The 27,391-nt window shown below is 45.3% G+C and overlaps 1 protein-coding gene across 4 annotated transcripts in view; it reads left to right on the top strand.

Moving 5' to 3' along the window:
• The window catches only part of KIRREL3 (kirre like nephrin family adhesion molecule 3), a 747,957-nt gene that overhangs the window by 447,190 nt on the left and 273,376 nt on the right, over positions 1 to 27,391 (top strand). For all 4 annotated transcript variants that reach the window (XM_081844377.1, XM_081844375.1, XM_081844378.1 and 1 more), the window contains 2 exons: positions 22,171 to 22,320; positions 25,213 to 25,362. In XM_081844377.1, the coding sequence (XP_081700503.1) occupies positions 22,171 to 22,320; positions 25,213 to 25,362 (300 nt within the window). The remainder of the gene's footprint in view (positions 1 to 22,170; positions 22,321 to 25,212; positions 25,363 to 27,391) is intronic.

The raw sequence follows: 27,391 nt of genomic DNA, 5'->3' as shown, positions 1-27,391 counted from the left end.
ATATGCATTTTTAAATGCACCTTTCCTTAATGCTTTTTAAAAAAATAATTCTGTAATGCAAGTCAGCCCTCCCATAATTGGTGCCTTGTAGATGTTTTGGACTACAACTCCCATTATTTTTCACCATTACCCATGCTGATTGGGGCTGATTAGTGTGGTACCTAAAACCTATGGACAGGTTGGAGTCTGCTGGTCCAAGCAATTCTTTTAAAGCAGGGGTGGAAAATCCATGGCTCTCCAGGTGTTGTTGGATTCCACCTCTTATCAGACCCCAGCCAGCATGACCAATGGTCAGGGATATCAGGAGCTTTAGCCCACATCATATGGAGAGCTGCAGGCTCCCCACTCCTTTTTTGCAGAAAGCAGTCCCCATGAATAAAGAGATTTTTTAAATGAATAGACAATGGCAAAATACTCTGTTATGCTTTTCAATTCAAATGCATTCAATGCAAATCAATTTTACTTTTTTAAAAAAGCAGAGCCAGCCCTACCATTAGGCGGGGTGAGACAGCATAGGCTACCTGAGCATTTCTCTCTGTTGCGCTACACAGCCCATCCCATTCGCCCTGGTCTGCCCTGCATCTCACCTAGCTTGCTGGCCTCAGGTGTAGTGGATGATGCTGTATCACTGCTACTGTTCATGCAATACTCAACAGCTGCTACTCCACATGGGTTCTGTATTAGGAATGCATGGGTGGAAGTGCCATTTTATCCTTTGCAGCAAAATGTCTTGGACCGTCCTGCTTTTTAGAGTGTTGAAAGTCTCTCGCCGCTCTGAGCTACTTCATCCAGGCTGCAACTGACACACTGTTGATATTATTGCTTTCTGTCAAATATAATTTAATATTCTTCTTTCCCCCCCCTCCCCACGTCATGATAGTAAACCCTAAAGGCCCCATTGTTCTGGGCACCTCATAAAATTGGGTGTCTTATGAACAGTAACTGACAGCTCCTGCCCTAAAGACAATGCAGTCAAATGTCAGAAAAGGAAAGTGAGGTACTGAGGAAAGTGTTTTTGCACAAAGTCGAGCAAATCCTGAAGGAAATGTGTGGCAAAATTATTTCCCTTTGAGCTGCAGGGGAAATAAATGCCGTGCTTTTATTTGTAATGATACTCACCAGCACAGTGTACTAGCCCCTTTCTTTTTTGTGTCAGCACCCATGGCACTATTATCAAGATATTAGCACCAGCGCTTCATTTTTTTTACCCCTTCCCAGTGCATTTTTTGGGGGTATGCATGGTTGTTTGGCTGTCTTTCAGACTGCAAAACTATACATTGAACTATACCTTCTATACCATATTATCTCCATCATTTTTCCTAGAGAAACCTTTGCAGATATTTTGCTCGTGTCCCATCTCAATTTGTGAGTGAGACCACATCAACTAGCCATGCTCCCAACATGAACTATCCTGCCCCTCCACTGAAATGAACTAGTCTGCACATAGTAATGATATTCTGGAATCCTAGGGCGCCATTACTGCTATATGATAGAATTCAACCACATGCAAGCAAATTCAGGTGTGCAAATGCAGTTGATTAGGAATTCTTGCACAACCCACACCTGTGCCACAGAAAACACACCTAAATATTTTGCAATAAGGAAAATGAGGGGGGAGTGCAGTAGAAATACGGGATAACATTTACTTACAAAATTGTCTAACCTCCCTGAAAACGTCTCAAAAGGAATGCTCAATAAACAGGTCACCTGGAAGCAACCCAAGTTGGATTAAAGAATGTGTCCATCATATTTGTTGCCCTCCAAATATTTGGGGCTCCAACCCCATGGGTCCCAGCCAGCATGGCCAATGGTCAAGGATGATAGGAGCTGTCACCCCAAGCAACTGGAGGACACTGAGTTGGAGAAAGCTGTACTTCATAACAAGAAAATCCCAATTTAACCTATTTCAGTCATACTCAAACATTGTCTGCCATGCAATGTAAATTAACTTGGTAATTAAAAGCTCCCATGAGCTCAGAATACTTGCCCACAGAGCCTCTGCATAATTCATTGCTCTGGCCTCATCTCTTTCCAATCAGTCTCTATTGGGAACAAGTTATTCTGACATCTCTATGCATTGGGACTGTTTAGATCACTCCCAATGCAACAGCACAGAGGAATGACTTACCCTGAGAAGAGACCGCTTGTTGCATCTCTCCACAAGTTAATGTTCTGAGCATGTCTCCTTCCAATTCATTCATGCAAATACACAACAAGTGGATAGGGATGAAAGGCTATTTCCTCTGGTCCGTTTCTTTGCTGTTCTATGAATTTGCCCTGCCTTCCATTCTCCTCTTTTCAGTTTAACTAGAAAATTCATTTTTTAAAAAAATCCCGTAATTGGAGCACATGCAGTTTGCTGTAGTCTTTGATCCCTTCACTTAATTTTCATTCAGTGCCTCTACTGGTGCGCAAAACAGCCTAGAAAGGCAATTCAGTGCTGCTGTGATTTGTACATACATGTGCATCAATACGTGCAGTATTTTACTTACATGGAGGAATGGAAAAATCTGTTGATTTCTGGTCCATATCTCTTTTGTAGGTTCATCCACAATTCCTTTTTAGTCTATTTCCATAGCCTTCCCCAGCCTCACACCCTCCAGAGGATGTGGACTTCATCTCCAGTCAGTTCCAGCCAGCACAGCTGTTGTAGCTCAGAACATCTGGAGGGCCCCAGCTTGATGAGGGCTGTATTTCTACTTTCCTCTGTGAATGTTTGACTATTTTCTCTCAAAATACATATTTCACTGTGCATTTTCTCCAGGCTAGTATGCGATGACACAATCCAACACACGTCTGTTCAGAAGTAAGTTCCATAGTCTGCTTAACAGGGCTAAACCCTCAAGCAGGTGTGTATAGTCTTGCAGCGTAAATGCATATTTTGATACATTTAAACTGCCTAGAACTAAGCTGTAACTTTTAGAGAAGTGAGAAATCTGGTGGACAGAGAAATTCACATCCACACATCAGTAAAGGAAAGGCAACTCTGCTCGGCCAAGCCGATAAGGCCTCATCTTCCTCCGAGCCTTTGAAATCGCCTCCAACGTGTTTAATGACCTGAGCCTTTGATAAGGCCTCAAGCACATTCTATCCAGCAGGGTTCCCAGCACAGGGAAGAGATGAGAGGTTGGGCTACATTGTAAAGAGTTTTTTTTCTAAACTACGCAAAACAGAAAAGACATCCTCTCTCTATGAAAGCAGAGAGCAACTGAACAAAGGAACAAAGGAAACAGGAAACCACTAATGTCACATCCCGTCTCCCTTTCCCGTGAGACTGCAAGGTCTCTGGAATGTAAACAGAGTCCTGTGACTCCACGCAGCTGCTCAGTGATAAGAACAGAAACTAACAGGGGAATGTGTTAGTGTTGGTAAAACACTGTGCAGTGAGAATCTTCAAGCACTCTGGCAGACAATCACATCATGGTTGCTGTTTCCTGCAGTACTTTTTCACTGCACATGTAGACTTCAGCAATACTGTAAGACTAATCCAGTAAGACTTCAGAAATAAAACAGGAGTCTGCCATCAGTTCTTTCCAGAAACAATTGAAAACGTTTTTTGTTCATTTGCTTCAACAAGCTTTTCCAGCTGGGTGAAAAGGTCCCCTGTTCATTTTGTTATATCCAGTGCTGCTGCTGCTCAGAGTAGACCCACTGAAATTAACAGACATGGTTAAGTTATTTGGCTATGGCACAGTTGTTTTTAAACCTATTTTCAGCAGATTTTCTACTGTTTTCAAGCTACTACTATTTCTACTCAGAGGTAAGCCCCACTAAATTCCCAGACAACTATTTATAGGACTGCAGCCTAAACCTTTTTGGGTTTGTGTGAAGTGTGCATTTGATTTCAATTCACAAATAGCGTGTATTTTGGTGCTCAGAAGTTTTCGAAGCAGGCCTCCAGAGTGTGAAAATCTGCTTGTTCTGCAAATAATGGCAGTAATAACCTGTGATTCTAATCTAAGAAGACCAAGTAGTTGCTGCGCTAAAAATATTTCATGCTACCTATTGTTTCTAGTACTTAGAGCAGCAGAAACCCTGGGAATGTACTCATGATAGTTTGCATAAACATTATTTTCCTTTTAATGCCTTTGGGAAAAATGATAATTTAAAACAATCCAATTTATGTAAATGGACATTTAAACAGTTTTTAGCAGCCCAATAGGTAGAAAGAAATACATTGTCTGTAGCATCAAAGGACACTCAAATTTCTTGTGACACCAAAGCTTTATCTTCAGTAGTAAATTTAGTCTGAACTGTCAAACATCTTCAGCAACAGGAGCAGCTGCAGTTGTAGATACAGCTATCAACTGAAATAGGGATGACCGCTTTGATCTCCATGAAAGTACCCCATATGCCCATCCAAACACATTTTGGCCACATTGCAAAGGAAGTAAAAACTATACAGAAGGAGGGCAAGGTTTTCACCATCTCTCTGAATTAGCTTCCTGACATCACTGTGAAGGAATGGGGTTTCTTCTGTGCAGTCAGTTTAAAACTAACTCAACCCCCCCTTTCTTCTTAGCATTTCTAAAAATGCTTTAACTTGAGCTGTTGAGCAAATGCATAACAAGAACACAGCTGCATAAACAAGGCTCTCTCCTTTATCAGTCTGTGACAATAAGGCTGGCCTTGTCCACTCTAAAGTGGAACAGAGATGACACTCTAGGTCTTATCTTACCACAACCCTGAGGCACAGACCTAAGTCTGGGAACAAAGCCACAGTGCGTTCTCGGAGATGATGACCTCTTCCTCCAAGATAAGAGTAGGAAGAGGAAGATCCTTTTATGGTCAGAAGTACAGGAAGGAAGATCCTTTTATGGTTAAGAATACCAGAGCAGGAACACATGTGATGTCAACCTGCATAAATAGGCTGACGTGGTTGGGTTCCTAGGGAAGGAGGGAGAGGGTGCCTGGAGGATATATATACTGCATGAAACTTCTCATTTTCTTTGGACTTGCTGTGAACTCACCACACAAGTGCCTTCTGTTATCCAGAGAGCAGAATAAACTCTTTCTTTGAACCAACCTCGGTGTCATTTGACTTTCTTCCTCCTGTCCCAGAGCAACGCAGACCCAATAGGTGAACTCCAATAAGGCTACAACTGGGCCAAGACAATCTGAGCATATTACACCAATCCTCGCCCAACTGCACTGGCTGCCAATTAGTTTTCACATCCAATTCAAGGTGCTGGTTCTGATCTATAAAGTCTTATGCAGCTCAGGACAGCAATTCTTCAGGAACTGCCTCTCCCCATGAGAACTGACCCTGCAACCATCATTTGAGGCCCTTCTTCGTGTGCCTCTTCCACACGGGTTTGGAGAGTGGCAACACGAGAACGTGACTTTTCTGCAGTGGCTGCTCATTTGTGGAATGTTTTCCCCAGGGATGTTCATCTCGCACATTCATTTTACCCCTTTAAGTGCCAAGTGAAAGCGTTCCTCTTCGATGAGGTCTTTGGCTGACTAATCCCATCCTATATCATTTTAAATGTGTTTCTGGGAGTGGAGGGTTATTGGTTTGTTCTGTATTTTGTGTTTTTATCTTGTGTTTTTAATGCTGTGAACCACACCGAGATCTATGGGTGAAGGGTGGTATATAAATTTAATAAATAATAATGATCATGTAGTTCAGTCTCACTGGGTTTGAGGTGTTATGACGATGCCATCACATTTATTATGTGATTTATTATTGACTTGAATCATTCAGGGGGGAAAGGACAGCTGTGAGGGAAGTGGTGCCAAAGCAACCCAAAAAGGGCAAACAACTGCTATAAATGGGTGGGTGGAATATTAAAAATGAACAGTGAAGTAAAGCACTTAATTCTCCCTGAAAGGCCCCCCCCCCCATTTTTTGGGGGGGGAATATTTTTGTCAACCCTTCACAGATACAAATTGGGCTTCATGCTGGAAGCATTCCCAGCTGCCTAGCTAATACCTGATTTTCATGCTGATCTACGCATTTATTAATTTATTACGAAAAAGAAAAGCAAATGTACATTCAGAGAATCTATATTTGTCTGTACTTCCATATTTCAGAAAAACAGAAATTGAGGCTTATTTGCGTTCTCTGTAAGGGTTGGGCGGGGGGAGCTCGTTCTAAACCACTTTGGAGTGACTGTGAAATGACACTTACATCAAATTTTGCAGGTGAATTTATTGAACACTTTCAAAAGTTGACAAGAAATTCTTCTGAGTATGAAACTCAAGCTGAGGTGCCTTTCAGGGTTATGAGAGGTCAGAAACAGCTGTTGGGGTTGTGACAGCTAATGCAGAGAAATGTTTTACAAATAGTGGCATGGAAATTCTCACATACGGTATGGAACTCAAAGGGGATTTCGGAGACTCGCCCGCCTTCCTGTAAACCTTGAGAGCCTGACTTTTCTCGATGATGTCTGTCTGTCATGCAGTGTTAATGTGTGTGTGTGTGTGTGTGTGTGTGTATGCATACATGTGCACATGTACAGATGGTGGTGTCCCTTTTGGTATACAGTAGACTACCCAAGGGAATGGAATGGTAAGCAGATCTTGTAAAGAGTGCTGGCCACTCCCCTTTACAGGAGGCAGTGAACTGACTCACTTGGGCAAACCTACTCCCTTCGCATTGTGACCCCAAGCATTAAGAATCCAGATTGGTCCTGTCTAAATAGCTCCCAGATAAGGGATGGGGAACCTGCATGTTGCTGGGCTACAGCTTCTATCAGTCCTAGGGACTAATCTACACTGGTGAGTTATAATGTTATAAATGCATTATAAAAATGTGACACCGGGGAGCACTGTATAGCAGTAAATGGAAAATTGCGTTGAGAGTGCGCGCGCTCTCTCTCTCTCTCTCTCTCTCTATATATATATATTATTAGCCTTTTTTTAAGATCAGTGTAGATCCATCCATAGCCATTGACCAAGATGGTTGGGACTGATAGGAGTGAGTCCAACAACATCTGGAGGGCCACAGTTTCAGGTGTACAGGAAGCTGCATACATAAAATTGAAACATCTGTTACAAACCAAGATTAAGTCAACATCCATCTGAGATTATTTGTGAGGGCCTATGCTACATCTATATAGCATTTAACTTTTCTCTCTGTATTTGTGCCCACGTTGTGCGACTTGGTGCTGGCAGAAGCACAGATGGAGCTTCTGGCAGAGATTCATTTTGTGTACCATTTCTTAGCTTCATCAAGTGTGGGGTGGTGGGAAGATGTATAAAAGAACGTGGAGGTGGAGGAGACAAATTTGACATTCCCATTCCAGTTTTCCACGTCATATCAACCACTCTCTAAAACAAATAACGGAGGAACAAAAACTTTAAAAGTTCTTCCCTTTCAGAGGCAATTACCAAATGAAGTCCTCACTTAATGGGCATTTTCACAGGGCATGGACACCACTTTGTGTGGCTGCTTTCTCATTATAGCCTACGCTGCTCCCAGCTGACAACCTGATAATTCTTGCCGATAAAACAATCTCTTCCCCCGCCGTTCCTCCCACACCCACACCCCAGTTGTTGATGTGCTATGACATTGTCCCTTTGCAGCTAAGCTGCCTTGGGAATTGTTTAGATTATAGAGCAGGCTGTGAAATGTTTAGTTAGTGGGAAGACAGAGGGAAAAACAACAAAATGATTGGTACCACCCCACTTCCTAACCATCATGTCTGTATGTATTTACGGTTCCCACTGCCTTATTCTTTTTTTAACACTGCAACTCGAAAGACCTCGGGGCAGAATGTGTGTGTTGGCGGGAGGATGCTGCTGATTAGAGTTGTCTTAAAATTAAATTAGCAAAGCTTTAAATCAGAATAATAAAAAAGTGTTACTAGCAGCCTTCAAGGCCAGCTTGATTTTTAATGAGACTCCTTGGAGATTGAACTGGAATTTCATCAGGTCACAAAAATGTGAGAGCTGTTTGCAACTAATCTTCCTCCCAGGACCACGGGGGAGTTAGGAGTGGTCAAAGAGGTATGTTTTGATGCCCCCAGAGTTGACAGTATTCACAAACAAAACAAAACAAAAAGAATTTGCTCCTCCTAATGTTGCTGGTAGAAGTTATCTTTTCGTTGTCCTTCAGACGCCATGGTTTCCCTCCACCCCAACCCTCTGAAGTAGTCTCACAACCTCACAAACCCCCTTGAGAAACTTTATCTATGATGGCCTTCCTAAAGCAGCCTCATTAAAATGCTAGGCTGTAGGGAATATCAGTATTAGCACAGGATAGTTGCCAGCTGAAATAAATACATTGGCTGTGAACCAGAGCGGCAGGAGCACAGCCAGATCCCATTGCCAGCAATGAAGGAAAAAGAGATACGAATAGGTATGTGAAACTGCCCTGTGCTGAGTGAGGCTACTAGACCATCAGTGGTAGGGAACCTTTGTTGCTGCTCTACAACTCCCATCACCCCGACTGTTGACCATGCTGGCTGGGGCTGACAGGAGCTGGAGTCAATCAATCTATGAAGGGCCACGTGGTTCCCCATTGCTGCTCTATAGAAATGGCAAACTCGTTTTCCAAGATTGGATCCTTCTGTGGTCAAAATAGCAGCAAGAGGTTGGTAAAGGAAGCCCTGAGGTTCTCTGCTTCTGATCTGTCTCAAATACTTAATGCTTATAGCAGCAATCAAAGGTCTTTCTAAGCTTTGCTATTTGACATATTTTAACTTGAGATGCCAGTGATTGAACCTGCAGCCGTCTGCATCTAAAGTGTTTTGTCCCCAAACTATTGTTATGAGTTTGTGGGGAGTAGGCTGTATGTTGAGACCCTTTTTACCCCCTGGATCCAGCAACTGTTAAAGTATAAGACAGACTAGCTTCCTCATGAGGTGGTCTCCTGGGTGATGGGCCATTAAGGGAACAAAGGAAGTGATGTGAGCTCGAGGAAAAATCAGCAAGCTTGTAGAAACAGAGAGACAGAGCAATGTTTGATTTCTGTTTGACACCAAGGCTGCAGCTATAGGAGAAACAAAACCCATTTTGGGTGTTAATGGTGTGAACCGCTTCATCGTAGGTTCATGTTGTATATATGTGTAAATAAGCAATATATCATAAAGACTCCACAGTTTCCAGTGTGCCTCATTCCAAAAGGAAAGGTGAATCCTGGGTAAGCTCCTGGAACCCCTGGAATCTAGGATTGCGCATTGTGCTATGCCTTTGAGCATGTCTGCACTGAAGCATCTCACCATCAGTTTTCCATTTTAACATCAACTGAAAGTATGGAAGAAAGCCGAGGACAGGAGAGAGAGAAGAAAATACACATGATGTTGAACTGGGTTTTTCCAGAGTGTATGAGTTATGTGGACTGCATCCTCTTTATTCGCTTTACTAGTCTGTCCCTGCCCATAGTCTGCAGCAAGAGGTCTAGGAATAGGGGAGAAATTTGGTTTGAAATGAGAAACTGAGAGCAACTGAAAAGGACCAGTTATTCCGTTCTTAGTCTTGACCTGTCCTGCAGGCCCTTCTGATAGCAGTGAGTGATGTGCAAATTCCCTTTCCCTGACATGTCTTGATTTCCATTTGCTTTTTGTGAACTGTGAAATGTGTTGCGTATTGATAAAACACTTTTTTAAAAAATTGACAACCTGTTTCTCCCTTGTCTTTTGGTTGCTCATACTGCCTTCACTCCTTTCTTCTCAAAGGAAAAAAAGTCGTCCTAAGGTGATCCACCCAGGAGCATGTCAGGTCCCACCTGTGGGTAGTGATTAACAGTTTGAGAAGCACAGCTTTAAGGATTGCCATTTGCAGACAGTTTCATAAGACTTTTAGTGAAGTTGATTATTTTTAGGGATGGGGAAATCTGTCCATTTCGGTTACTCATTTTTGTAGTCTTGAGTTCAGTTCTCTGCATTTCTGTTAAAAATAGTTCTCATGGGAATGCATCAGTATTTTAATGCAAATTTCTTCCAATATACAGAATTTTGCAAGCAATTTTCCAAATGTGTTTTATATGTTATTTTCATCAATATATGCAAAGGTATGCAAACCTTTTCCCTAATTTGTGGCTTTCCATGGGCATTGTTTGGATTGGAGAACTTCATCATAAAATTCAGAGAAGTGAAGTCTGGAAGGATAGTGTTTTCAGTTTGCATATTGGTTTGGAAAATGCAAATTTGATGGGTTCTTAATAAAAATTTGAACTGAACGGTGTTTCTCTCCTCTCTCTCTAACCTTTACCTAGCTAAGCCGGATTTGTTTGGCTTTCGGTGTGTATTTACTGTATCAGATTCTTATCAGAGGCTTGTTATATTCAAGCACATACTCAGAAATGCTAGAAACATGCAATTTCAATGTGGATTTGTATGCATGCTTGGCAGCACCACATGTCCAAGTACATGAGTAGAGACGTAGCAAATGCACGTTCAAAGCTAACCATGATATATGGCGAGAATGTCAATTTTACATTAATTTGACTAAATAGCCCTTAAAGTGATTTGATGAACATTTCCCATCTCAGTCACTTCCTAATATTTCTGCTCTGTTGCACCATTGATTTTTCTCAACTTATTGCCACAATTGATTATGTATGAGCATGAATATGCTTCTTACTTAATAGGATAACACTGCAATGCTAAACACATTTACTAGTGAATAATCCTATAATTATTTGGAGAGAAAGGAAAGAAGAATCATTTGGTGTTTTTCTTTAAAAAAATAAAAAATACTTGCATATAAAGGCCAGAATCGAAAGAGCCTTATGCAGATACCTACAGTACATGATTTGGGTTTGGATAAGAGGACTTTCTTCATTCTCCTTCAAAAATGCAGCACCTCACAGTCCATTGGTTATCCCTCTAGAACATCCCCTGACCTTCAAGACTTCCCAAAGATTAAGGATGCTTCAGGAGTTTGGAACTGGATGTTTGTGCATTCCAACATGAGCTGACTTAATCCCTGTCTCCTGGACAGAGATGTGGACTTTTGGGCTTCTGCTGCCTTTGGGCTTCCCATAGGCATCTGGATGGACTCTGTGTGAACAGACCAGGCCTTTGATCTATGAGAACAGATAAGCCCTTGGTCTCGTCCAGCAGGGCTCTTCTTATGTGGATCAGAATTTAGTTACCCACCGGCTTTTGCACTTTCCAAAATAACTGACAGTGCTTTCAGCTCAGTATACGTATATCTTGTGTATATATATCTTGTATTTAAAATGCATATTTTGAGAGAACATGGGTTATAGAAACAGATATTAATATATATATTTAAATGTGCGCTTTTGTGTGAAATTAGTGCAATTTGATGCCGAAGCAGGCTAGAGCAGACTTGTGGGTAAACACGCATGAAAGTTGCAGGAATTGAATACAGATCAAAAACTGGGATGCATGTCTCCCAGGTATGTGCTCCCAGGCGAGTCACATAACCCATCTCGCAATCTTCCCCACTTTTGGGGGGCTAGATTGTGGCATGAGGCCGCAGCACCCAAAATGGCTGCCATGACCTTTCGCAAAAAACAGAATGTTCCTTTTTTCTGGAACACTTGGTGGCTATGTTCTTGCATTCCTAGGGGGGAGACGGAGAGGGATGTGTATAGAAAGTAGCCTACTGTACAAAGGTAAAATTTACATTTGTTGCTCTGCCCAGGTTTGCCTCTAGCCCCACCCATCAGTGGAATGTAGTACCTGGACTGGATCCAACATTGGCCTTTCTCAGAGTAGACTCAGTGAAACTAATGGAGCCATGTTGGTCGTGCTCAATAATTTCAACAGGTCAACCTAGAGTATGACCAACATTGCATGCAACCTCTTAGAAGATTGCCCAGAAGGAAATGTGATCCTTGAGCTGAAAAGGGTTCCCTCCACATGCATTAGGCAGGTAATATAATAATGGCAGCTGATGAAAATGTTATCTGTAACTTGAAAGGTATTTACATTATTCCACCTACATTCTAATAATAAAAATGATGTTCTGTCGTTTCATGTTAGCACACTGAACAATCTGGGGAAAGTGTTTAATCAGCAGTGGTTCCTGTGCTCCTGTGGTTGTTGAAGAAGCCAGGGTTTTTAGAGGTCTCAGTTCCCAGCCATGTCTAAACAAGTTTGCTTTGAGGACAAGGACAGAGGAGTCAGAGACAGAGTGGCCACGTTGGGAATAATGTTCACACACGGATGAAAGGTTCTTCATCTCCATAATCATTTTTTTCTATTTGAGTTCATTCACACTTTCAAGGACTACTTGGTTTCACTCACGTAGTTATCAGTGGGACAGTGGGGAAGGAAGAATCCTGATACTGTATATTAAGTGTGCCTCGTGCTGGGATTAGTATGGGGTGCATGCAACCTGAAGGTGGAAATAAAAGAGTCAGGCACAGCGTGGGGGTTGAACTATAGCCTGCTTTATTTAAACACAAGCCACCTGCAGAGGAAAAACTATTAGTGGTGGAACTTAACAGTAATATACCGGGCCAAGCCTTCTACCACTAGGGTGACAAACCCTGCCTACGGGAAATGGAGTACAGATACATTGCCACGTGCTTTCCCTAGCCACCCAAAGGGTGAGTAGGGAAGCCTTCCTGTATCACCACCCCCATAACTCCAGGCAAATGATGCAGGTTAGCTTCCAATGTGGTCCCTATCGGGTCCCATAGCTCTGAGCAGCAAGCCTCGGGTCCTGTCCATCACTATGGAAGGTGTTTAAGGGGCACACCTGGCTGAACTTAACTGTTCCCCTTTGAACATTGCTGCCCCAAAGGAGGAAAAAGGCTGCCAAATGGGAAGTTCAAGTGTTTTAAATTATTTGTCGTGGCAATATGCTTTGATTAGGCTCCAATACTTTGGCCACCTCGTGAGAAGAGAAGACTCCCTGGAAAAGACCCTGATGTTGGGAAAGATTCAGGGCACAAGGAGAAGGGGACGACAGAGGACAAGATGGTTGGACAGTGTTCTCGAAGCTACGAACATGAGTTTGACCAAACTGCGGGAGGCAGTGGAAGACAGGAGTGCCTGGCGTGCTCTGGTCCATGGGGTCATGAAGAGTTGGACATGACTAAATGACTAAATAACAACAACATGCTTTGATTGTTGCGAGAAGACCAATCCTTCCATTTCAGATGTTCATGCTTATGTTGTCATAATGGCACCACACACATTGGGGGGGGGGGTGAGTTATCAGCCGGCTCTGGGGAACTGCAGAGATTGCAGAAGTACAACTGAAATATACTCAGAGTCGCAAAGTGATTTCATGCTCTTTATTCAGCTCATAGTGGTGAGGAGGAATGAATGAATGTCCCCTCAAAGTATCTGCTTTATATACATTATTTACACAATGGGCTGCACATGATTGGCTAATTCCAGGATTCTACTGTAGGCCAATCAGGTTGTGGATTCACTTCTATCTGGAGCATGATTGGGTGGTTCCTGCTAACCAATCATACTGCTGCATTGTTCTAGGACCAATCAGACTGCTGCATTCTGAATCCTATTGTTCTAGGACCAATCAGACTGCTGCCTTTTGGAGCCTATTGTTCTAGGACCAATCAGACTGCTGCAGTTTGGATCCTATTCAACTCAGTACATAACACCCCTCCCCTCTAAGTTCCAGTCCTGCCCGGAAGGTCGCATTCATAGTCCTCAAGGTACGCCGGTGGCCTACGTGTGCGTTGCGGCCTGGGGTGTTCCCTGGTCCGGGGTTCAGGTTCTGGCTCGTGTTCCAAGGATGGGGCTGTTTGGTCTGGCGCAACCGGCTCGCTCAGTCGTGGTTCTGGTTCCGGTGTCCTTTCGGCCTCGCGGGTCCTCTCTGTATTTACTGATTCTGCCTCTCCTGCTTGCCCCTGCTGCTCTATGGGCCTCACTGCCCCACTGTTCCCTTGGGACTCCTCTGACCTGTCCTCCTCCTCCTGGTTTTCTCCCGGGAATCGTCGCCGTATCTGGTCGCAGTGGCGGCGCCAGCATTGCCCCCCATCTGTTAGCACCTCGTACGACACGGGGCCCGTGACCCTGGTGACTGTGGCAGGTACCCATGCAGGGCCTGCCCCAAAATTCTTTGCGTACACTGGGTCCTGGGCCTCGAAGGTCCGGGGGTTCCTGCCTTCCCCCACCACTACCTCATCCTGAGCTCTATCAGGGTGAAGGCGGTCCAATCTGATTGCAAGGCGCCGACCCATTAGTAGTTCAGCGGGGCTCCGGCCAGTCGTTGAGCTGGGGGTGCTGTGCTGTGCTAGAAGGAATGTGGCAAGGCGGTACTCCCAATCCCCTTGCGTCATGCGGCGAAGGGTGTCCTTGGTGGTCCGCACCATGCGTTCTGCTTGGCCATTGGTGGCAGGGTGGAATGGCGCCGAACGGATGTGGCGGATGGCGTTCTGCACTGTGAAGGTTTGAAATTCTCCTGATGTAAATGCAGTCCCGTTGTCTGAGACGAGAGTGTCAGGGAGCCCGTGGGTTGCAAACAGCCTGCGTAGTACCCGGATGGCTGCGGACGTAGAAGTGGACGGTACCAGTGCGACTTCCAGCCATTTGGTGTAGGAGTCCACCACTATGAAGAATGTTTTCCCCTGAAAGGGGCCAGCGAAGTCCACATGCAGGCGTGACCATGGTGCTCGGGCGGACTCCCAGGACTGGACTGGGGCCCTTGGGGGATCTGGGCAGGATTCCTGGCAGGCCTGGCAGTGTTTGACCCAGGCCTCTATCTCTCCGTCGATCCCCGGCCACCACACATAACTCCTGGCAAGGGCCTTCATTCTTACTACCCCTGGGTGTGTCTCGTGTAGGGCTGTGAGGACCCTTTTGCGGAGGGGCTGGGGAACAACGACCCTGCTTCCCCATAACAGGCACCCCTTGTGGGCTGACAGTTCATGTTTGCGGGTTGTGTAGCCGGCGAATTCTGGCCCGGGGCTGCGGCTGGGCCATCCCCTCCACACCCAGTCCAGGACCCGGGAGATGACCCTATCTTTCTTGGAATGGTGTGCAACTTCTTGTGCCTGAATGGGGCGGTCAGGAAGCAGCTCCAGGCTCATAACCTCTTGTGCAGGTGCTGGGTCGGGGCCTGTTTCCGGTAGTGGTAGCCTGCTGAGGGCGTCTGCATGGCCCATCGCCTTTCCAGGGCGGTGAATCAGTGCATACTGGTAGCTGGCAAGGAAAATTGACCACCTGAGGACGCGAGGAGACAGCACTTGGGGGGGTCTGCTTTTCGGGGGCAAACAAGCCAAGCAACGGCTTGTGGTCAGTCACTCCCTTCACGATTGCCAGACCCTCCTTGTCGATTTGCGAGTAGTTCCGCTCGGTTTCGTTGAGTGTCTGGGAAAAGTATGCTACCGGTACCTCTCTTCCATCCGGGAGTTGGTGTCCCAGGACAGCGCCGATGCCATAGGGCGAGGCGTCGCATGCTAGCACCACCGGCAGCCTCTCGTCGAAGTGTGCCAAGACCGAGTTTGAGACAAGCAAGTCCTTGACTGCCTGGAATGCGGCCTCCTGGCGCTGGCCCCACACCCAAGGGGCCCGCTTGTCCAGGAGTCTGTGTAGGGGCTCCGCTACCGCCGCCTTGTGGGGAAGGAAGGAATGGTAAAAGTTCAATAATCCCAAGAAGGCCTGAAGTTCAGTCTTGTTCTTGGGCGCTGGGGCATCACAAATGGCCCGTACCTTGTCCCCAGTCGGGTGAACCCCTTCTGCATCCACCATAAATCCCAGAAAGTCCACTTGAGGCACTCCTAGTAGACATTTTTCCCGCTTCACCTTGAGACCCGCCATCTGGAAACGGTGCAGAACAGTGCGGAGGCGGTCCTCAAACTCCTCTGGTGTGGGCCCGGCAATCAACACATCATCAAAGAAGGGGGTGACACCAGGAATCCCTTTAAGGAGAGAGTCCATTAGATTCTGGAATATGCCTGGTGCCACGCTGACCCCGAATTGCAGCCGCTTTACCCTGAACGCTCCTCTGTGCGTCACAATCGTCTGTGCCTCTGCTGTGGCCTCATCTACTGGCAGCTGTTGATATGCTTGGGCCAAGTCCAGCTTGCCAAAAATTTTCGACCCAGCCAGGGTGGCAAGGACATGGCTGACCACTGGCACTGGGTATGCATGGGCCATGAGGGCCTTGTTTATGGTACATTTGTAGTCTGCGCAGATGCGGACCGAACCATTAGGCTTGACGGGTGTGACGATTGGGGTTTCCCAGGGGGCATTAGGCACCGGCTCCAGCACTCCTTGCTCCACGAGTCGGTCCAATTCCTCGTCTATACGGGGTTTCAGGGCGAATGGGACCCGGCGGGCCTTGAGCCTGACTGGTCGTACTGCGGGGTCAAGCTGTAGAGCAATGGGGGGGCCCGTATACTGTCCCAATTTCCCATCGAAAACCCCCGGAAACTCCTTGCATATGGCGTCCACGTCCACTTGTAAGCTCATGTGGTTCACCCCGGTGATGGCTAGTCCCAGTGGTCCAAACCATGCCAACCCCAGTAAGCTAATGTAGGGGCCCTTGACCACAAGCAAGTCCAGTTGCCGCGTCCGCCCTCGGTATTGCACCCTGAAGGTCCCCACCCCCATTGTGGGGACCTTACGTTTCTGGAAGTCCCGGAGGGTGAATGGGGCCGGCCTGAGTTTGGGACCCCCAGTAGGACACAGTTTCCTTAAGGTCCTTGCCGAGATTATGGATAGAGTTGAACCCGTGTCAAGCTCCATGCGGCATGGGGCCCCCTCTATCTGTACCTCTACATAAATTTTCTCTACGTTGGGGTGGGGCAACTGGTATACCTGGAAGTCTGTGAGCTCCGTCGAGTTGCCTTGGTGCGTTGGGCCCCGGGACCTGGGGCTCTTGGATTGGTCATCTGATGCCTGGCTTCGGGTGGGCCGAGCCCGACACACCCGGGCGATGTGTCCCAATTTTCTGCACTGCCTGCACTCTGCGTTGCGGAAACGGCAGGTCCTCCTCTCGTGACTTTCTCCACAGCTTGCGCAGTTCCCTCCTTCTCGTCGAGGCAGCTGTGGTATGTGGGCTGCTTGAGTGCGCTGCTGTACTCGGTGCACCTCCTCCCTGTCAGATCCCGAGTCGTTGGTGAGGTCTTCGTGGTGGACCCTCGGTTGGGACGGCTGGCTCAGCCGTGCCTCTTGCGTCAACCTCTCAGCAGCTTCCGTTGCCAGGGCCTCCTCCAGAGCGACCTGGAACGTTAGGTTCTTCTTAGCGTAGAGGCGTCGTTGCAGCTTCTCATCCTTCAGGCCACCGACGAGGCGGTCACGAAGCATGTTCTCCAGCTCTGAGAAGTTGCAGAACCGGGCAGCTTGGCGGAGAGAGGTCACAAACCCAGTTATGGTTTCCCCAGGGGCTTGCCGCTTTGCGTAGAAGGCATTTCGACGAGCCACCACTGAGGGCTGTGGCGAAAAGTGCCCCTTCAGCTGTTCCATTATTGTTTTGTATGGAACAGTAGCGACGTCTTCAGGCGCAAGGAGAGCCCGGGCGATTTCAAATGTCTCCTCTCCGCAGACGCTGAAGAATATTGCCCTCTTCTTGGCGTCTTCTTCATCGGTGACCCCTTTGGCTTCTAGGAGGAAGGTGAAACGGGAGGCGTACGCTTCCCAGTCTCCAGATGCTGGGTTGAATGGCGAGAAGCTGCTGTCAGTTGCCATTCTGAGTTCCTTGTGTCCCGGAGCTGAAGCCTGGATACACGGTGCGAGGCAGCGGTGCGGCAGGTGGCGGTGCTGCGGTGCTGTGTGTGGCAGTCAGCTCAGCGGGATCCCACCTTCGTCGCCAGTGAAATATACTCAGAGTCGCAAAGTGATTTCATGCTCTTTATTCAGCTCATAGTGGTGAGGAGGAATGAATGAATGTCCCCTCAAAGTATCTGCTTTATATACATTATTTACACAATGGGCTGCACATGATTGGCTAATTCCAGGATTCTACTGTAGGCCAATCAGGTTGTGGATTCACTTCTATCTGGAGCATGATTGGGTGGTTCCTGCTAACCAATCATACTGCTGCATTGTTCTAGGACCAATCAGACTGCTGCATTCTGAATCCTATTGTTCTAGGACCAATCAGACTGCTGCCTTTTGGAGCCTATTGTTCTAGGACCAATCAGACTGCTGCAGTTTGGATCCTATTCAACTCAGTACATAACAAAAACCAAATCTTTAGAGAAAGAAAAGATAACACACATACCCAAGGAGGCCAGTGAGGACTGAGCATGCAAAGTGGGCACCACCTTACCTCCCTACCCAGAGAGTAAATGTGGAGTTCAGTTGAGATGCAGCTTTTCCATAATAAGGCTATAATCAGACTTGTTGTGATACTACATTTTTTTCTTCTTCTTTTTAAGGAATCTGTAAAAAGGGAAGTTGAGTACAGTCCATTGTAGGAAAGGCTACTTGGGACAGAAAGAGAAGAAGGGGTTCTTAGACATTAAGACACATGACCCAGCAACCTCACTGGAAGCTAAGCAGATCCATGTATGGTAAATGTTTGAATGACAGACCACTTGTGAACACCGTATGCATTACATGGAGCACCCTCAAAGAAATCCAGGATATACAGCTAATAAAGAAGTGTGTTCATATGTGGGGGATGTTCAGGTGGTGATGGTAAAGGCTAAGGAAGAGCATTCAACATCCGAGTTCGTCCTATTTTCATCTGTAAATTTTTTGAGCTTGGGGGGGAGGGACATAGGATGCAGCCTTATACTTGGTTGGCCATTCAGTTGGTCCACCCAGCTCAATGCTGTCTACACAGACTGGCAGCAGCTCTCCAGGATTTGAGACAAGAGCCTGTCCCGTCCCAGCCCAACCTGGAGATGTTGGGGATTGAACCTGGGACCTTCTCCACGCAGAGCAGATACTCTACCACTGACCTGCAGCCCCTTGTCTTCAAGTTTACGCTTCCCATGGTGTTGGTCATGCTTCTAAAAGTCTGCTGGAGTGATCCCAATTGCTGGGGAACATCTCAGCTCTGGCTTTGTGGATTCTTCAGCTTTTGTCATGGCAGATGGCTTAACGGTGGTTTGCTCGAGGCCGCTGCTTTGTGCTTGCCATCTTGTCTGCAGTGTAGCGCTGCCCAATGCTGATCAGTTGCATTTTGAAACTGGAGGGAAGGGGGAAGATTATTGCTTAAACTGTGGTGGTAAATTAGTTCTCTTAGTGGCTTTATTCCACAATAGGCCTCTACTGTGCCTTCTGCATTGGAGAAGGAGAAGAAAATGAGGGCCATTGCCCACAGTGGAGAGACAATCAGGAGCCTCTAATATTAGGCGGTAGGGGTGGCTCTCTTCGTGATAATTGAGCAGTTTTTGTATTCATCTGTGGGTACAAAGGGATGCTGTCAAGTTGCTTAATGAGCCACTTACCGCATCCCTCATGCATATTATCCCAGCGGCAGCAGTGCCTATAAGCCTGCACATGGAAAAATATGTGCCGTTTTACTTTCCCTCCTGGTGATGCCATCGAATGGGGTGAGGCCTCATTAGTCTGCTGAAATCACAGCAGATGCCAACTGAGCGTGCTCAAAAGATACATTCTGTTTGCTTTTAAGTTTGGGATTTATAATTGTTGGCTCTCCCCCTCTACTCCATCTGCACGGCTCTTCCTCAAGGAGGACTAGGCCCATGCTGAGCTTTTGTTCATTCAATGGCGAGAGTTATTTATGAACAGGACTTATATCCTGTGAATTTCCCCCCTCACTTTTAAGCTGAAAATTGTAACTTTTCTCTTCCCCCAACGTTTCCCCTTAATTCAAAACTAGCTAAGGGGATTTAAAAAGAAAGTTTTAAACACCTTAATAGAACCCTAATCTGCTTTCACGTCAAAGCTCAGGCTGCTTTTAGGTACTGCAGTTAGTGCTTAGTAAAGCCGGGTAAATCATCCAATCAGAAATAATAAAATTTCTTCCTCTCATTCCTCCCTTCCCTTTGTAGTTTAGACCTTTCTCTAGCCTTGGAGAATGGCTACTGGGCCATTTTTCATGTTGGGTTAGAAATGTGAATCTGTCTCAGCAGTGCTTCTTACCAGATGGACAGAAACAAGTTGAAGCCTGTGAGTTGTGTTACTTCTTGCTAGATGTATGATTCCAGCACCTGTTGCCTTGTAATTATATGGATTTTTCCAACTGGAAGATGTCATCCATTTCTTTCCTAAACTAACTAGACCATAAACAGGCACATACAAGTATACATATAACTGTATTAAAATATGCATGCATTAATTTTAAAGATGCTGCCAAAATATTGTTCTGCGTGGGAGTATCTTTTACATGTATCATACGTGTAATAGATGTAAATTTCGAGGTATAAATTTTTGCCTTTAGTTTGCTTGGCTTTAAAAATAAAAGCAGAGGACAGTGCATGGGTGGATCTACACACAGGGGAAAAAATGCTACAAATAAGTCAGAAATTAAATCGTTATAAAAAGGGGGGGAGTAAAAATCACAGTTTTATTCTTTTCCAGCGCCATCTGCTGTTGTACGTTTATAACGCATTCAAAACGTTGTTTTTTTACTAATGTAGCCGAGTCCCCAGAGTGACTTTGTGCAAATTGAACACTATAGACAAAATTTCCACCAGCCTTCTAGTGTTGTATCGGCAGTACCCCTAATTTAAAGGCTACTCCCCCCCCCACCGCATCCCCATTTCCCCTCCAAAAAGTTAAAGAAAAATCCCTGATGGGCCTGAAGATAAAAGTAGCCATTAGAATTAACAATTTTTAGAGTTAATACAACAATCAGATTGTTCTACCAGCAGGGCTAATCCAAAAGACACTACTAAATCATGTGCCTCCTCCATGAGAGGTCCAGAGGGTGGCAAAATGAGAGCAGGGCCTTTTCTGCGGTGGCTCTCCACTTGTGGAATGCTCTCCACAGGGAGGGCTTGCTTGGCACCTTCATTAAATACCTTTAGGCACCAGGCAAAAACATTCCTCTTATCCCAGGCCTTTGGCTAATTAAACAATCTATGGCCTTTTAAACTGGGGAGGGGCTGTAATTGTTTTTGATTGTTACTATGTATGAAGGGTGGTATAGGATTTAATAAAACAATAATAATTCTAAAGTATCGGGCTTTTTAATTATGTTATGTATTTTGTGTTACTATACCACAAACCACCCTGTGATCTTTGAATGAAGGGCAGTATATAAATTTAATAATTATTAATAAATAACAGTGGTAAAAAACGGAGCAAACCATTCAGTAGATGGGACCCTTTCTTTACATGTTTCACATGAGAGCCCTGTCTTTTGCACCTATGCATTTGCAACTTATACATATGTAGCCTCCATCAGGCTTTCAGATGAATTGCAGGAGATAATATGTGGAGACAGTGAACACAATCCAGATTTCCCACTTTGTGTGTTCCCTACATTTGTGAAGAGGTCCAGATTTGTGTTTTGAACTGGTGCCAGGCACATCACTGCCCTTCTCTGACCAAGAATGGGAACTGCAGATATTAGTTCCAAATCTATTAACATGGTCGTTGGAATTTCTGGCAAGAATAGGCCATGGAAGTGACAGCGGGGGCTGTGCTTGTTGTCCCTGCCCCACTTTCCCTCTCATGCAATTGTTAATCATGTGAAGGGGGATGCCCAAATAGGCCTTGAATCTAAGAGAATTCCATGTCCACTAAGAGGTCCTATGAGATGATATTGTAGGGGTTGCCTGAGCATATAAGGCACACTCACCTGTACAGACATGCCCCATACCCTCCAACACTTTGAAGCCAATATTCAAGATACCGTCTTCCCATTTTTTTGGGGGGGGGGGGTGAGAGTATAGTGGTCCTTTTGGTGTCTGTGATATTGGGTAGGATCACAGCAACCAAAGTGGCCGCCATTCTCTCTCAATAAAAAATGGCGTGTCCCACTTTTTCCGGGACACTTGCGGGGCATTATACTCCCAACGGCAAATGAACAGCAGGATTTGTGGAGCCACTGGGCACAGTGGCTCTTCCTCTCTCATCTAGGAGTGGTGGAGCCATGACAGGTTTCAGAAGCTTAAAAATTACTACGGTTGGATGCAGCAAGTGAACTTTATTTTATTGTAATTTATCCCACTTTTCCTCCAAGGAAATCCTGGTGGCATACATGGTTGCCTCTCTCCCCATTTTATCCCCACAACAACCCTGTGAAGTAAGTTGAGCTGAGGGACATATTTGTGTTTTAATTCTTGTATCATTGTGGCTGAGGTTTGTTTTGTTTTCTTTCAGATGTCTATTGTGGCATTAAGCGGTATATCAATTCATAAATAACACCATCAACAATTTACGCCCCTTTTCCCTCTTTCTGCAGGCCCAGCATCTTCTTTCACCCAGCAACCTCAGGACCAGGTAGTGATTGCCGGGCAGCCTGTGACCCTGCTGTGTGCTATCCCAGAGTACAACGGAATTGTGCTGTGGATTAAAGATGGACTCGCTCTCGGCGTAGGCCGGGATCTCTCAAGTAAGCCTTCTAGATTTGCTTACATCAGTGACAGCTCCTGTTACGTGTTATGACATACAGGCTTGAGAAACACATGCTGACCACTTCCAGCTGCTGTTAAGCTGAGGGCAGGGTGAGGTGGGGGTGCAGGGAGACAGGAAGAACACTGATGGCAAATGCATAGCTAGCAAGGGAGTACAAAGGGCAGAGTGTCCTGTACAAATGAGCCCACCTGACATGGAACATTTTATATACGCTATCACCTGGGGTAGATCTATACACAGAAAAAAAAACCCACTATAAGTAAGTCAGAAAGTAACTTGTTATAACAAAAGAAAAAAATCCGCTATGGAAAATTGCCAAGAATTTTCTCCTCTCTCCAGCGCCATCTGGTGTTGCATGTTTATAATGGATCCAAAATTATTTTTCTTTACTATTGTAGCTGGGTCCCTGATCTGTTCTGGCCTATTGGTATAAATAGGCATCCTTGCTGCTGTAGTCTATTTCCTTGCCATTCCCTCCTTTGACCAGAGGTGGGTGATGGCACACAGGCTGACACCCCTCAGGTTACCAGGGCAAGACCCACAGCAGCTCAGACTGAGATGCTCAACTGCAATGATCAAGTTATAGAACCTAACAGGGATCACAAAAGACTTGCATAGCATCTGGAATATTAGATGCAGCAAAAGAAAACAACAGCCCACTTTGGAGGCGGGTTGTTGGAACAATGAGTGAAGCTTAAACATGAAATATGTATTAAATAGTATTTGAGAGGGGGAACTGAGTGAGTCTCAGCTTCACTAAAAAGTTAGCTAGTGCAGTAAGAGAGAGAGAGAGAGAGAGAGAGAGAGAGAGAGAGAAAGTAAAAAGAAAAGTTAGAGAGGGGTCATAACTCAGTGGTAAAAGGGTCCCAGCATGCATGGCAGGGATGGAGGAAATGGAGGAAACTAGAGATTTTATAGTTCCTGATAGTCCTCCTGGACACTATAGTGCATGGTAGGGCCTAGATTTTATTGATGAACATCTGACAGACATCCGGCACATAAGCCTCTGAATTGTTTCCAGTAAAAACTTGGAATGTGGGGGCCGCTCTCATCGACAGCTCAGGCTCCGAGAAGTTTACAACAAGGGATAAACTGAAGCACATTGTCACAGTCCTATTAACAGGCTGTCAAACCCAGCCTCCCTTAGTCTATTTTAAGTTGGGCGATGTTTGCCTCCATGTACTGGGGGAAGGGACCACGTATTGTGCCAACAAAGAAATGATTCCCTCTCTTCCAGCACTGCGATTTTTGTAGCAGAGCTTTGGAATATAGGGAGAAACAAACCCTGTTCAAGCAGTCACCAAGCATGAGTGTGAGAGATCATGCAAGGGAGGGGAGTATGCTCAAGGTGTGATGTAGAGCCCTGCATATGCTTTATGCAGAGACCTTCCACAAGCAGAGGAGAGTCATAGACTCATAGAATCGTAGAACTGGAAGGGACCCCGAGGGTCATCTAGTCCAACCCCCTGCAATGCAAGAATCTTTTGCCCAACATGAGGCTCAAACCTGCAACCCTGAGATTAAGAGTCTCACACCCTACCGATTACTGCAAACATTTGCCCTCAGAAACATTTGCTGATGGGAGAGTGGGAAAGCTGTGCTACTATTATTCTTTGAGGGCCTGCAAACTCTACCAAAGACTGACATTAAATGCAAGAAGTCTTCTGCACCCCACAAGCTCCTTTCATCTTTAAACATTATATACTGCTTAATTGTAAATAGAACCTCTAAGCTGGTTAAAATGTTTACAAAAACATACATTGCTTTAACCTGGCTTACCCCTCCTGATATCTATTCCAGCTATCTGTACAGCTATCCACATATCTCTGTATTAAGGTCCAGTGATTGGAGCAGCATAGGGAATTGCCCTTGCACATACATGTGCACACATGCATGGCTTGCTACATGGAGCAACCTCTGTGGGTTTAAGCACCATGTCATTTTGCTATGTTGTGCGAATCAGAATTTCACCCCCTTGTATGCCTGAAACTGATAAAAATTCCAGTCCTTACTCTCTCTAGGCCTCAGGAGTCTATTGTAAAATGGGAATACTTCTCCATGCCTCAGAGCAATGATTTGAGGCACTCTCTTACTGTACCCATGGGGGTGATTGGTGTATCAGAGAGGCGCTTCTTCAGAGCATTGCAAAAGTTGAGCTCTGTTCCAATGAATGAAGTCAAAAAAGTATAAGGGGAAGCATTTTATCCCTCCCTCCCTCCCTCCTTCCTTCCTTCCTTCCTTCCTTTTCCATGGTACTTCTCTCTGCTTCCAGTTTCCAGAATATGAAGCAGCCAGCAAGCTGGATATACAGTATAACACACACATACTTTACGTTCCTCTGATTGCGAATTTATCTTTATGGATAAATTTATGGATATGTTCAGATAGCCATTCTCTGCACAGTTCAGAACAGGAAATGAGTAACAGGAGCTAATATGGCTGACATATCATTCTGAGCAACTTTGGCAATTAACTTTGCTGGGTCTGCTTTAGCAAGCTGGGTCTCTGCCTGCTTGTGCGATACCAGCTCAGCTAGTCATCTAATTAGCTAAATACAAACAAACCCTTCATTTGTATTTCTTGTGGTTCATGAGAGCAAATCCTGCTGTTGATAGCTTGAAAAACAAAGCGGGGGGGGGGGGGACAGGAGAGCGTGCCAAGCTGCCTCGGCTTCGCAGCTCATTAATCATCAAACTTGGGAAGGACTGATTTTTTTTGGGGGGGGGAGGCTGTCTCTATCCCTATGACAGTATAGGTAACTGGGGAGATGAAGCCCATAGCGATCAACCTCTGTCAGCACCCTGCTAAGACTTGGTCAAAAAGTGTGCTTTTTTCAGCTCTATCCTTCTTTGCATTTTGTACCCCAAAGGTTACCCACGCTACTTGGTTGTGGGGGACCATCTGTCAGGGGAGCATCACCTGAAGATCCTGAGAGCAGATCTGCAAGATGATGCTCTGTATGAGTGCCAGGCCATTCAAGCAGCCATCCGTTCCAGACCAGCCCGGCTGACCGTTCTCGGTAAGAATGTGATTTCTCACTGGAAAAAAATGCACAATTCCCTCTCTCTCTTCCTCTTCTTCCTTGACCTTGAAATGAGTTAAAAGGCTCATTCAGAAAGAATGTATGTGCACTGCTTAAAAAGAGAGTTTCTTCAGCGGATGAAAAACCAAGTGTGTTTTTAGGCTCACAACATCCCTGGTGATTGCCCATTCTGAGTGGGGCTGATGGTAATTGGAGTCCAAGAGTACCTGGAGGGCACTTTTGGTTTGGTTACCCCAGGTTATCTCACGCATGCCATTTTTCTGTCAACATCAAGCACTGTTACGGAACGGGGATGTGTGGGGATATAGCCTGTGGTGGTGTCATAATACAAAGAAGGCTGGGAAATGTGGAGGTGACTGCTTGCTGTTGTTGCTAGTTATAGTCACATGCCTAGCATTTCATGTAGTTCGATTCTGAGTGCAGTGTTGACTATGCAAGTAGTTTAAGTTGCAAACACGTTGAGAGGTGGCAGGCGTCTGGGTGAGGAGGTCCTGCCCCTGTGAGGGAGAACCATTGGGCTGCTTCAGCCGCCATTTTGTATGAAACCTTCCATGGCTCAGAGAGCAAGAAGCAGAGTAGTAGCAGACACATTTGAAGATGAGGTGGGGATGACTCTTGTCTCTCTTCTTAGAATTTCAAATCACTGATTTGGATCCTGTCTAAGTTAGTTGAACTTCAGTCCCATCGAAATCAATGGATCAAGTTATTAATGACTTATGCCCCATTTATTTCAATGGGAACTAAGTTGAACAAACTTTGTGGTTGTAGCCAAGCAAGTTCTGTTCAGAGTAGACCCACTACTCTTAGTCTAACTTAACACTACTCTTAGTCTAACTTAGTCAATGGGCCTAAGTTAGCTGTATCAATCATCTTCAGTGGGTTTACTCTGATTAGAACTAGCATTGGACCCAACCCCTTAGCCCCAAATCCAAGCCATTGTAAATTGCCTCAAAGAGCTTAGTAAGTAGGCAGGGAACATATATTTTCTAAATACAAATAAATGTGACAAACATGGGCACAAGGAAGCACACAGATTTGTGTAAGTAGCTTGTTACCCAACAGTGGAACAAGTCACTTATTTTCCTGATTCTGACATCTCGAGTAACCATTTGGTTTTTGTATTTGGGATTGGAGGTATCTGTAATTCATTGAAATAGGGTTTCTAAATGTTGCTGGAAAGGTTGTAATAAAACGTATGATTCCCATCTCTCTATCTTTCTCTAACCCTCATCTCACGCCTGCACTTGACAAAAAGTATACAGAGGGGGAGGGGGAAGGTATATTAAGAAGTTTTTTTTTTTTTTCCCCTGACTGGCCTGATTTAGATTTATAACAACTCCTGGTGATTTGGGGTGTGTAACTCAGCTTTTGCAGAAGCATGATTTATGTACAAACACACACAAGAAAAATATACCACTGAAATAGCCCCCTGCAGCTACTAAAAGCTGAGATGTTATTATGATTGAAAAGTGTTTATCAGTGGAGTCTGTATGAAAAAGAGAATAGCAGCTGAAATTCATTCATTATAATTGCAACGAGTTGCTCTTCTTCTGTATCACAAAGATATGAAAGGAGCCCGCCAATGAAGGGGGGTGGGAATACAGGGGGTGGTTTGCTCCAGCTGTTGCTTTCTCACTTGCCAGGGGAGGGGTAATAGATGGAGATTTCAAGATCAAAGATTTCTAGGTGTGAATCACCTGTGCTACCTTGCTTATGGTATTGGAGATGAAGCCTAGAAGAGATTATTGTGGTGGCCAGCAGAAGAGGAAAGCAGAGACCAAGGAAAAAGAAGTGGTCAGTGAAGGGGTAGCCAATGTGTTGCTTTCCAGATATTTATTGGACTACATATCCCATCATCCCATTACCTCCAGCAAGCTGGTCAGGAATGATGGGAATTGTAGTCCAGCAACATGTGGGGACCCAGAGTTAAAGAAGGCTGTCATGGAATGTGGGGTTGCTTCTTTTTAAGGCTTTCTCCTAAGCAAACAGTTGCATTTTCCGGAAT

This window comes from Podarcis erhardii (genome assembly GCF_964252035.2).
Source record: "Podarcis erhardii genome assembly, chromosome: 16".
In the NCBI taxonomy this organism is placed as follows: Eukaryota; Metazoa; Chordata; class Lepidosauria; order Squamata; family Lacertidae; genus Podarcis; species Podarcis erhardii.
Note: the sequence above shows the minus strand (reverse complement) of the source record. Positions and strands in the feature narration are given on the sequence as shown.